At 35.5% G+C, this 13,471-nt stretch overlaps 1 protein-coding gene across 4 annotated transcripts; it reads right to left on the bottom strand.

Moving 5' to 3' along the window:
- Window positions 1–2,821: 2,821 nt before the first annotated feature.
- On the bottom strand, window positions 2,822–12,984 carry LOC102629346 (nuclear pore complex protein NUP155). Of its 4 annotated transcripts, XM_006469186.4 has the most exons (13): window positions 12,517–12,984; window positions 12,021–12,190; window positions 11,529–11,655; window positions 11,155–11,417; window positions 9,203–10,856; window positions 8,910–9,122; window positions 8,494–8,741; window positions 7,991–8,405; window positions 7,540–7,745; window positions 6,588–6,945; window positions 4,230–4,448; window positions 3,654–3,982; window positions 2,822–3,097 (listed from the first exon to the last, which is right to left on the bottom strand). In XM_006469186.4, exons 1-13 carry the CDS (start codon window positions 12,673–12,675, stop codon window positions 2,980–2,982), a joined length of 4,479 nt encoding a protein of 1,492 aa, XP_006469249.1. In that variant the 5' UTR covers window positions 12,676–12,984; the 3' UTR covers window positions 2,822–2,979. The 4 variants fall into 4 exon arrangements, with proteins under 4 accessions (XP_006469249.1, XP_024950842.1, XP_024950843.1 ...); XM_025095074.2 differs by lacking the exon at window positions 11,529–11,655 and having other exon boundaries at window positions 11,155–11,404; window positions 12,517–12,664; XM_025095075.2 differs by lacking the exons at window positions 11,529–11,655; window positions 12,517–12,984 and having other exon boundaries at window positions 11,155–11,404; window positions 12,021–12,431.
- Between the last annotated feature and the right edge of the window lie 487 nt (window positions 12,985–13,471).

Raw genomic sequence — 13,471 nt, 5'->3', positions numbered from 1 at the left:
AATAAAAGGTTGGAAGAGACCGAGCTTAATAAATTTAATAAGGAATAATGTAAATTGTAACAAAACATACACCAACTAAAATTAACGAGTGAAATAAATACGATTAGGACTTTATAATTATAATTAAGATGTCTACCTCTTGAAAAAAGTAATAATGATATCTGGATGAATTGCTATAAGATAAAAAGGATATTAATAATAAATAAATAATTTAGTAAGTTGAAACATAAAATTTGTAGAATATGTTTGGATTTAAGGTGCGTTTAGGATTGATGTTGGACAGAAAGTTACAGCACTAAAATATTTGGTAAACATTAGCTGCTATAGTTTGAAAACTATATTGATATGATTTTTCACTTATATAATAGAAAATTTATTATATATTTAATAATTTTGTCAAAATTGTTATTTAAAATTTATATTTACTACATATTATTAATTTTTGTTTAATAGTTATAATTTTTTTCCACAGCAGCTGTAACTTAAAAGTTAAAGCACTTCTATCCCAAACAAGACCTTAAAAGTTAAATGTCATATTTTACATTTACAAATTATATGCTACAGGCGGTAAATATGACATATAATAAGCAATATTAGTATATTTTACAATATTATGGTACTCTGAATATCATATCAATATAGTAAAAAATCATATCAACATAATTTTAGAAAATTCATTTTCAGATGACAACACAGCATTGGACAGAATATCTTGAAATGTTGTGGGAATGAATCACAGCCCTTTTTCTTGATATTAAATGAGTCCTCCCTTTTATTACGTTCTGCTGTGTGTGCACAAAGTCTTATTGGTCTTCATTTTCAACTCCCGAACAACACTTCCGCCACAACATTGCCAGAGCTTTCAATCTACAGAAACTTTCCGTTTTAAAGTAATAACACATCATTATCATTAAAACAAATTGGGGGCGGACCCAGCTAATAATACATCCAAGTAAGAGAGTTAAAAAAATAAAAAAATAAAAAAAATAAACCACATTTTAAATAAATTAAAATATCCATAGTCTAGTGGTAAGAGTGTCATTCAATGATTTTGAAGACTTATTCAAATTCTAATAGTTACATATTTTTATTTTTTAGATATTTGGATAAATTTCACAAGTATGACTATAATGGAGATTTAAAATAAATAATTTATTAATATTTTATAGGAAAAGAATAGAATTTGTGGTTTTGAGACTTTAAATTTTTTAAGTGAACAATTAAAAAAAAATTCAAGCCCCTTAAATTGAATTAATTTTTTGTAAACTAAACCCCCTTAATTTAAGTGTCCGGATCCACCCTTGTAAACAAGCCTTTAAATTTGATTTTGATGGTTATTAAAAGTTTGACTATGTGATTCATGCATTATGTGTGGTGACTAAAAGTTTAGCTTCGCAAAGTCTAATTAAGGAATTAGTTTTTTGTTAGGGAATAATCAAATGATATGATAGGGAAATTATGGGCTAATTTGGGATTGCGGTTGAAATTTAATAAGTTGTTTATTTCATGATTTTTTATAAAAATATTGTTTGATAAATTTTGTAAAATTAGCTAATTTCATAATTTTCTTCGTTTTATTAGCAACTTTTAAAAGCAGATAGGGGGTTACTTTTCATAAGCAACTTATTTAATAAGTTACCACACCTTTTTAAAATTCCTATTATAACCATATATTTTAATAACACTCAAGAAGAGTATCACAATTCTAATGGTTCTAGATCCCAAGAAATGAAAAATCCGAAGAACTTTATTGCAAAAAATTCATTGTGAATGTAATATATATTACTTTTTATTTTATTTGAATTATGTATGAGTATGAATTTTGATCATGTTTTATGTAACAAATTATGAAGTTCTTTAGATTTTTTTTACTTGAGTTCTTTTAATGTAATTTTACATATTTAAGAAAAAAAAAGATATGTCTAAATAATTTATTAAACATAGTCTAAAAATGACAAGCAATTAAAACGTATGTCTATTTTGATCATTATATAATAAAATAACACTTTCATAATAAAATTTACCCAACACATGTACTATATTTTTCAAAGTCACAGCATCCGCAACAACATAATTTACCAAATACCAAACTACTTTTTTAATCAGCAGCTTATTTCATTTGCACAATACAAACAATTTATTTCATCAACTGCCACAATCCCAAACTAGCCCTATGTCTAATTACAACTATATTGTTTAACCCTAACCATTCATGTCCAAACTGAACTAGAATTTCCTGAGCTAAAAACAAATTTAGAAAATTGAATAGTACTAGAAGCCAAAGACATATCAAGTATTAAAATTAGGACACAAACTTAAAAAAATCTTGGTAAAATGATTTAATTGTTTTTTGATTTACAAGGTCAATACCATCACAAAATGCCGATCCTGTTATTATTCAAGTGGAAAGTTTTTGGAAAAAGATTTTTGTTTTAACAAAAATATTAAGAACTTAATAAAAACTTTTGTTGATTTTCTAAAAACTTATTTTAAACATGTCTCCGTTAGCCCAATTTTACCCATAACATATATTTAAAACTTTAAATCCTTTTAGCCCAACTTTTAATGCCCAATCTAATAAAAACAAAATTTTATATTATAAATTTATAAAATACAATGAAATTTTTTTTCTGAAAAATACAACACATAAATTCAGATGTTAAGGCCTGATCCAAAAAAAAACCCAAACCAATCCGACCGTAGACGTGCTTGGCCCGGACAAAGGTTTTTGCCAAGCCCAACTTCAAGAAGTTATTCTTCACTTTGAAGGATGAATACCTGTCATTCATAATACAGACATGAGATGCTCATTTCTCAGAACTGAAAATAAATGGGGGCCGCTTTCACATTTGAATTGATTACAGTTAAGCATGATGTTGTTACATGAACACGTCTCAATGCTGAACTTTTATGTTCTTATTTGCAAAACTAATGCTACAAGAAAAAATTCATTAACATAATACATGAAACAAGAAACACTCAAAATCGATCCAAAGGAAAGGGACTTATTAGGGACTCTTCGAGTTCTCGAAATCCTCGGTAAACAGCCCCTGTCTGGCTCTGTGGCAAAGGCAACCTACGCACCTCCGTCATATACCTGCCATCCCAAATCAAGGAGGATGTCACTAATAAAATCTTCACCTCAGAACATGATCTGTGTTCACATATGATATTAATTCATGAATATGAGCAACAATTTTGTTCACCCAAGTTAGATCATCACCACACTGCAATAGCTAAACAAATCCTCAGGATTTCAAAAAGGAAACGAGAGAGAGATAGAGAGTGAAAAAAGACGAAAAACAACATCATCTACACATACGGTCACCGTACCAAACCAACATGCTATTCATTTTACACACATCAGGTTATCAGGTCCCATTTACAATTTACAATTTTATTTGCCCGTTATCCTAAATTGAAGCCATTAACTGTTTAAAATAGCATAGTAAGGTTATCTGTTAAGAAATTTAAAACTCTTGAGACTTTGCATGCATGTAACAAAACTACATTTACAACTTGTTAATTTAAACCAGACCATAAGCCAATCTTGCACCTTCCACAGGAACACTTCATTCAATCTTTGATAAAAAAGAAACATACATTGCAAGCTTGATGAAACCCAAAAATGGATGAAAAAAGTATAAGTTAACCTGTTTGCAGCACTGGTGATCTTATCTCGAATCCCTTGGTTAATGACTGTTGTTTGATCTGCTGAAAATGTTCCACCTAATATTAAAGATGCTCCTGTAGCGCTTGTACCCATTCTTTTTGCAAATACAGACATTGCCCACTCTCTAAGTACCACGAGCACTGATCGAAGAACGCGTAACCTGAGGTTTGGTGACGGCAAAATAGCTCCACTGGATAATAACTGATCATAAGTGTTCAAAACAGGTTCTGCGGCTCCTTTACAAGCAGCCAGAAGAGCCCTTGCTATATCTTCATCTCCAACAGATTCAACCTGTGAATCTAATCTCTCCTGCACAAAGAGTTGTAATTTTGAAAGGAAAGAAAAAAAGGTAATCATCAGAAAAAGTGTAATGCACAAAAGCAAACATACTCAACTGCAAACCAAGCAATACTCTTACAGCCATAAACACAAAAAGGGTAATCTTTTTCTCCTTTTTGTGAAGGCAAAACAAGTAATCATTAATTAAATAAACCAGTTTGCCATAAACACATACAAGACAAAGTGTGCTTAAATATGCATAAAGGGAGAAATGTACCAGTGCAGCCTTTTCAAGGTGAAGGCATAGAGTATCCAGAGGTAAAACGGCTCCATCCCCAGGATACATATGGGAACCAACCCTCTTCAGTACAGAACACGCTTCAGCAATGCCACCCTTTGAAAGAGCCTGATCAATTAGTCTAGCCCAAGTTTCTCTAATAATACTACTATCAGCATCCCCAGTATAGTTTGCGAAGTATAGCATTTCCAGACATATCTGAAAGCAGTGCAAAAAGGAAAGAAATTTATGCCATGAAATTTAGATTCAAAAGTATGTTTAAAGTAGTATAACAGTACATCTCAGAAGATTAGAAAATACAAAAAAAAAGAAATCAATGGACCTCCTTTGCCATGAAATAGGCAAAGGAGGTCCATTTGTCAAACCATATATGTGGGACCTGATAATTACTGCAACATACAAAGAAATTGGCATGACAACAACAACGCCAAAGAGGCAACAAATGCCATGGTACCATAACTCTATTTCTTACACCAAATGTAGAACCTTCTAGTATAATAAAAAAAATGGAAAAGGTTCCACCAATATCAATCAGGTTTCCCGTAATGCCTATTCCATAACCCATAACAATAGCACTATCAAGAAAAAATGGTCAATATTTTCTACTAACTTCTTTCACATAATACAGAAATGAAAAGACAAGTAAACAAAGGTCCTTATTCAGTTATTCTGCACTATAACACAAGTATGAACCCTCCTTGCGGTAAACTGCAGGATAAAACTTGGTTTTTACAAGGCAATTCTACTTCTCAAATCATATCTACACTTGAGCAAAAGAAGGGAAAGTCAGATCATCAACTAAGCAAATTAAAAAGATTCAATACAACAATAAAGAGACCAGCAAATAAAAGGCCTTAGACTGCACTATAACACAAGTATTATCCCTCCTTGTGGTAAACTCCAGGATAAAACTTCGTTTTTACAAGGCAATTCAACTTTCCAAAACATCTATCCTTGGACACAAGAAGGAAAAATCAGATCATCAACTAAAATAAATAAATAAATGAACATTCACCAGAGATTCACGAATCCAAACTCTATAATCCTTCCAGAGGCAGTTCAAAGAAATGCTTACAATCAATGACAATAAGAAGCATATCAACCAACCTCTTTGTCATCCACATTTTTACTAGAGTTAAAACTCAATCTTGCTCAAGAGAAATCCAATTCTTCTCATGAGCACATTATGAGAGGAAAGAATCTACAAAGAAGAGAGAAAAAACAAACAGAAAAATAAACCTCCTATTATCACCTCCCTATCACGCACATTAAGCTACTAAAGGGAGGAAAAAACACTGCAGAGTGCCCCGCAGATATCTCGTTGAGCATCTTACAAATCCAAAATCCTCCTATTAGATTGTATCCTTATTTACTTCTCACCAAGACATTCCAGAGGAAACTTCTTGAAAAGGAACATTCACTGTCATTTACCAATTAACACCACTCAAAAACTGCCTTTTGTTTTAGATCAGAACAGTTACAACAGTAAGGTGAGAATAAAAATGGTAGCAACAGCTCAGGAACAAAGATAAGTTCAATCACTTGAGGGATAATTATCCAACCACTACTGCTCCAAAAGCTTGAGTGAGCAAGCAAATGCACTTCAAAGTAGTTAGAAACTCCTCTAGCTTGATTCATAGACCTTACTCACTTCAATTTACTAAGTGCCGGCCAATTATCACTTCATTCTTCATTTATTTACTCATTGATAAGATTATTATCACTTCTTGCACCATGTTTGAGGAAAACCCAAGCCATTTCTTTAAAAAAAGACCTTTATCTGAACCAACTAAATAAAGTCTTCATCATAATTTAATCATGCACAAATAAGACGACCATGAGATTCCACCTTCAGCAATTTGTACATAAACATATGTTTGAACGGGAGAAATGCAAAATTTTTTTATGCAACTTAAATTTAGAAAGTAAACAGTAATTCAAGCCAAAAATTCATTGTTGTGACATAAAAAATGAAAAAAAATCATAACACAAAGTACTTTATAATAATATTGAAGATTCCATAAATTTATACTAAGTTATACAAAAATAATAATAGAATTCAGACAAAGGAAATCATGAGTCTCCTAGCAGGATAAACCTCTGGATGGAATAACAGGAGTTATCGTACTTATTATACATAGAAAACAAACTAATTCACACAATAGGTACAGAACTATGGTAAAACTTTAAACAGAAATCCAGTTTTCCAGTAAGCCATCCATTAACTGAAGCTCAAGGGACCAGAAAGAAAAAAGACAGACAGGAGCAACTTAAATGCTATAAGTTCATCTTGTATTTATTTATTAAAATGAGAATAGATAGAGAAACAAGGAGTACCTCCCAAAGTTCAAATGGCACTGCATATTCATTATACAGTTGAGTGATGCTCTTTAAATCTAATGACAGCTCTTTGGCTTTCTCTCGCACAATTTTTGCATAGTTAGCATCAGTTGTTGAACTGCTATCAGGGGCTGATCCATTTTGAGTAGACTCAGACATATCAACTGAGGTTTCTAAACTGGAAGCTATAGCCTCCAGTTCATCTTTGATTTTTGTTTGGAACCGAAGGACAGCAAGCTTCCCTTCAAGTAAATCTAACAATCCATTATCAAAAGCACCCCGAGTTGAACCCACCAGACTGTCACTGTTGGTTGCATTCTTGGCCTGTAAAATGGCATTGCTTAGGTATTGACGCCTGCCAGTGACAAGAAGAGAACAACTATCAGATGATAAGCATGCTGGGGCAAGAGATGGAAATTTGAACTGGGCAACCGAGGAAACAACCACATGCAACCTAGTATAAATTTGGTTAGCAGTTTATCTTGACAAATAAATCTAATAATGGGATCAGAAATGAGAAACTTAAATTGAGTGATCATGGGTCCTACGTGTGTTAGTCTCAAAATGAGATTCTTAGGTATACATGTATACTCAATCTATAAAAGTTTCTCACACTTTTACTTATCCACGAGAACAATACAAGCACTCAACTGATCAAATCTGGCCAGCACAGGTTAAATGAGGCCAGGGAAAAAAACAACTAGTTTAAAAATCAATCTCCCCTCCCAACCTAACTCCATCTATTTATTGGATATCTTGAAATAGTTGTCTAATTCTGGATAGTTAAAAACCAAGAATCGCATTCATTTTTGAATTGATGCCATCTCGGCCCTACCCAAAGCAAGTTTCAATACTGAATCGAGCATCAATTGCCCAGAAAAACACAAGACCCATGGGAATTTTAGAAACATAATAAAGAGTATAACAGGCAAAAGAAGAAACTGTAGACCTCTGATCAAGAGTAGGAGCATCTTTCTCGTCAGTTGATCTTCTCTCAGCAAGCCTTAGCAACACATGAGCTGCAAGTAAATGTTGTCGTTTCAAGACATAATATCGTGCCAAAAGATCAAAGTATTTGGCTTCATTAGATGGGATAGGTGTTCCTGTTTGACCCATCAAAGAAGCTGCTGATGTTATTCCAGAGACAGCTCGAACCTGAGACAGATAACAGAAAAATGCAAATAGGAATAAATGAAAACTTCAGTTGATATGCCTGCTTAAAATTTCAAATAGGTAACCAACTTTAGGTGCAAAGGTTTTGGTGCAAAATAACTAGAGTAATTTTTTTTTTTTGGATAAAGAATAAAATCAATATTTGACATCTTAAGGTGACTTTATCACGTTTCATCTCTTTAAGTAAAAACCAATATGGGAAAATCCAAAATTGAAATAGTTAAAACCTCTTGTATGGGCTCACGACCAGCACTTTGCAGAAAAGGCACCAAATCAGGACCTCCGTACTCCAACAGTTCATTTTCAAGGCCCAAATCAATCATTGTTCGATAAAGGTACTCATGAAATATTCTATCAGGTGACTGGACACCAAGCTGAACAATCTGGCATATATATTTCTTCCGTGAAGCTGGATCAAGGGCAGACCGTGGTCCAGCAGGTCTAACAGGAGACCCGAATTCCCTCTGTGAAGAGTCACCTTTCAGAGATCGCAAAGCACTGGTTATTATCTCATAGCATTGTTGAAGCTGAACAAGTGCATATTCTCGAGTTGCTGCATCAATTTGATCATTGAAAGCATCACCAGCTGGGTCAAGAGCCTGTGCCTTTTGCAGAGGTAAGCGAACCACAGCCTCATAAAATCTGCAGTGATCAAAGACAATGATCTGATTCAGGCATACACAAGTTAAAGAGCAGTACCTCTAGCCTTGAATTTGATATTTAAACCGACCTTAAGTCCTCAAACCGTCTGCAAACAGTTCGTAAATCTGCAGACTCAGGGACCTTACTCAAGAAATTGAAGGCCTCTCTAGCAAGATTCTCCTTCTCCTCAGAGTCTGACGTTACAGCTGCCCTTTCAAGACATTCCACCGCTAAAAAGAACTTGTAATCAGATTCCTTGAAATAGCTTGGACACCCCTCTCTAAGTCGCCCACTAATATCATCAACTGTGCCCCTTCCATCAGGATCAGTATAATACTGGAGAAATGAATGACAAAAATGACATCTGTTAAGGAATTTATGCAGAATGGAGATGGCGATGGCAGCTAAAACCACAGCAGTTAAGAACACCTAGGTGAAACAGATGAAGGTTTTGAGCCTAAATAAAAGTCAACTCTAACAATGTTTAATGTAAACACGCATTACCTCCATCAAAGCAGAAATAAGCCTTGTAGCAAGACGGTCACCCTCCTCCGAACAAACTAGTTGACAAAATGTCAGTTGAACCAATTCCTGCCGCAAATTAGCATCAAACCCTTGAACCAAGCGCGTCACATGATGCTGAGAAAGAAGCTGGAGCAAAAACAAAGCTTCAGCAGATCTAAGAAGCAACTGCCTGATGCATTCCATTGCCCTCACCTGTTCGCAGAACAGACCTGTAAGTCTTCAAAACAAATGAAAAGTACAAAAACAAGAATGCTTCAGATTTTTTATCACACCTCTATTGCAGCCAATTCAGCAGGACTATATGGTAATCTTTGTCTTTTAGTTGATGTCCCAGCACCATTCGAGTCAGCATTTCGTGAGTAACTACCAAATAAATTTCTAATTAGACTCTGATCACCAGCAACTGAATCTGCACCAGTTCCATACAGAATAGAACCACTCAAGTCCCCCATACCGGCTACGTAGCCATAAAGTCCCCTTCTCTGGTTCCTTATACACCTTAAAAACTTCTCCAAAGAACGAATCTTGTTTTCAAGCACTTGCATAGCCCCAGAAGAAAGTCTACATACAAAGACCCCGTTTTCAGATATGGCATCTCCTTTCATGACCATTACAGGAAGTTCCCAAAGAGGAAATAGCAGCCTTGACGCACACAGGCAGAGCCCTTCATATGCACCTGAAAATACAGGCTCAGCTTCTTGAACAACCTGCCCCATGCTGAATCCCCCTGCTGCTGTCCTAGTGTTTGCCAATGCATTACTACCTTCAAGTTGTGGCATCCCAACAAGCCTTGGGTCAACAAAAGCTTCGGCAGCCTTCTCGGCAATGGCATTGCTTATAAGATTTTCAGAATGAACTATCCTAGCAGCTAACATCAAACACATTGCAGCTGCCTCGCCAGCTCCAAAACGATTAAAAAAGTCTTCTAAAATTGATCTTGGAGAGTTCAACTCAAACAATCTTCTCAGAATATCAACAGGCCTGTTGAATACTACTTCCATCATGCCCATAGTACTAAAAACAACAATTCTCCTCCTTGGAAGTATATGTTGGGTTGAAAGGTCACCTCTAGCCCAAAGTTTTCCAGATGACTTTTCACAGGACTCCCCGGAGATTTCAAATCCACAAAATTCAAGTTCTGAGTATAGAGATTGAACAGTGGTAGCTGTGTCCGGTAAGGGTAGAATATCTGTCACAGAAAGCATTCGGCCTTCAACAGGTAAAGAAGTCACAGATTCCCTAAGCGCACGAGAAATCCTAGCACTTGTCCCTAAACTACCTGTCGGATATGACTGTGAACTGGGGTCCTTGCTGACAATTATAAGAGAAGACATGGTTGGTGGTGATGCATCAGAAAGGACAAGGGTTCCAGCTGAATAATATGCAGTTTCAACCTTTAAGGAGATATCATCACTCTGATTTCTGCCAGCTAGAGATATAGCTCCAAAGCCAAGCCCTCCACCAACCCCTAAGGGTGGAGAAGGCCTAGTAGTTACAACTTTTAAACAGCTTGGCCTAAAATGGTGATTGTTGAATCCACCCACACCACCAACAGTGCCACTGTTACCACTAGATGCAGAAGTGGAAAGGTACATCCTTCTTCCATCTGACAAAACAGCAACAAGGTGCAGCCACTTCGATTCAAGAGTGGACAAAGGTGAAATGGATACTACAGATGGCTTGGTTGACCGATGGGGGGCTCTTTGTCCCGTTGTTTGTCTACCTCCATGATGGGTATCTCTCTGATTGAACAGGTTCCTTTCTTCAGCCACCTTCTTCAGGGGACCATCTCCATTTGGGCCCAAAACAAAAACCTGAAGTTTCATCTCCTCAGTTCGTGCATACAGAAGCTGTCTTTCATTGTCAAAAACCAGTTCAACAATGGGGTCAACAGCTCCAAATCTAAATACATTTGGCACAATCCACCTGGAAACATCATTGAGCATGTTTTTTAACATAGTGTAAAAAGGAAATCAGTTTTATAACATTTCACCAAGGATAAGTGGGATAACCAACCCCCAAGTAAATTACACATTAAAATAAATGAAACTAGAAAACCAAAATGTATTGATTCACTGTCACAAACAAATTCAATTGAACAAAAATGAAATACAATCTTGTGAATTTAAAGCAGCTAAATCATAAAGAAGCTTAAATCATCAGTATAAGATAATAACAGCGTGAATGGCATGTTTCAATCTGTGGCATCTACTCATAAAACTACCTTGAGATGACATTTCCAACACCTGCAGTATGGCAAACTTTACGGCAACGCTTATACCAGCCTGAACCAGTGGTGTACAGCAACTCATAAATGTTGCCATCACGGCCGGCTAGGAGAATACGCCCCTTATCAGAGCATGTTATACAAGTCATGGTGACCCCATCTGATGGTACTGTGTATTCAGGCAAAGGCTGCAGTGAAATCTCCGCATAAGGATCTGTACCATCACCTGCTCCTGAGCAGCATACTCCTACAAGAATCAACTGATAAAAAGAATAGGAGGAACATTATTATAGCATAATAACTATGCTTAATTACTACTAACATAGCTCACTGTCAGAAGGGGGAGGAAAAAAAAAGGTTAGGGCAACAACCTCAACTGGTGTTGCTAAAATTAAAAGGTATTGGATAGCTTCTACAAAAATGCCAGGTTTAGATTTGGCGAGACCAACGGCACAAATAACTTGTTCCTCCCCAGTATATTCAGGACATTGACCATCCCTAACAATAAAAATGATGTTAGAGAAGATATCACTATGTAGAAAATAAGATGAGAACAAACCATAGTAGCAAGATGAATACCACTAAGTAAAAATTTCCTCCTTAAGGATAATACTAGTGTCTTTCAAAAGCCAATAGTTGATCTAGAAATGAAAGAAAAGGCAATAAACTTGCAAAAAAAGAATTCATAGAGAACAAACCCATATGCAGATTCGAGAACTGAAGTGCTATATACCCTATTTTCTTCGCTTAGATGAATTTGAAGCCTTATCAATATTGTTACTATTTTCAGAGACCCATGACCAACAACTAGTAACACAACATCAGCATGCTGAACTATTGCAAAGGTAATAAGATAATCTTACCACTTGTCAAAACGCCAAAGAAACAAAGAATTATCCACTGATGCCCACGCCCTGCGTATCTCTGGAAATATTCCACATAAAGCATTTCCTTCACCACCAGCCGCATTATACCTCTCAACAAGCACAGTAGGCAAGTCCCATGTATCTACCACCTCAACTAAAGGAGGCCACTGCAATAAAATTATTAACCGTAAAAAATGAGCTGCTTCTTCAGTACTCACTGGGGATGCATTAAAATTGCCCCTTTTTTTTTTTTTAGGAATTACTTCCAAGAAGAAGCATCTGCACGTTCTCCACCCACCCCCCGGCCACCGGGCATGATTAAATATTCCCCCCTATTCTAACTAATGGCTTTGAAACACAAACTGATAGATCCATATTCAAATAAAAACTAACTCAAACTACCATAAGGCTGACATGGCACCAATTTTCTTATAAAACAAACTAACTCAAGTAAATATGAAAGTATGCATTGAATTTTTGACCAACAATGTACCTCTCTAGGGTGAGTCGTGTAGGGGTGGCTGGCGTATCTGGAAGCTTCCAGAGCCTCTTCCACATCAAGCTGAGACGCAACTTCCCGTCCAATGCGGTCGCTCACAACGAGGCCCGCATTCGTCACGTCGCGCATCAGAATCTCTTCCTCGGACGACATGTCGTTCGAAATGTAAAGCCCCAGAATCAAGAATCAATGCCGGAGACCAATAGAATCGGTCTCCGAAATACAAAAATTAAAATGCTAGGGTTTTATCGCAGTTTCGCGGGAACCAAAACGGGGGAGGATTTGATTTAGATTGAGAGAAAAATTTAAATTGGGAAAGAGAGAGAGTGTGGCGGGTTTTGAAGAGAGTGTTGTGGTCGTGTGAATTTCACACGAGTAAAACAAATGGGGGGTTTTTAGGAGGGTTTTCTCTGTCAGTGGCGGGCAAATTAAGCTCGATTTGGAGGTGGTCTCTAATCTCATTTAAAAAAATAAAAAAAAAACTTTTCTTTTTTAAGAAATAAAAAATATGTATCGATTATGGCAGCAAAACAAAAGTAATGCATTGTTTGTACTTTGGAAGTGACTTTGTGGGTTTCTTTTTTTTTTTATTCGCTTACAAAATTTTATTTAACAGACATTTCAAATATTTTTACTAAAAAATTAATGGGAAAAACTGTCGAATATTTCTCCATAATTATTTTTTTGTACTTTTTTTTAATTCTCAAATTTCATTAGAGGGACTGTTTAGACCCAGGAACTACTATTGGAATTTAAATATTCAAATTTTACTGTGCAAATCCACCAGTAATACTCGAGAATCCATGATAAATTAATTTTTAACGAAATGGACTTATGAAAATTATTGAAAGTTTGTGCCAAAAAAAAAAGCCTAAAAAAAGGAAATTGTAATATTTTAACGAATAACAAGTCCATTGATAGTTCTTGATTCTTTACTTTGAAAAATAGC

Source organism: Citrus sinensis, chromosome 2, assembly GCF_022201045.2.
Source record: "Citrus sinensis cultivar Valencia sweet orange chromosome 2, DVS_A1.0, whole genome shotgun sequence".
Taxonomy (NCBI): domain Eukaryota; kingdom Viridiplantae; phylum Streptophyta; class Magnoliopsida; order Sapindales; family Rutaceae; genus Citrus; species Citrus sinensis.
This window is presented reverse-complemented; position numbering and strand designations above follow the sequence as displayed.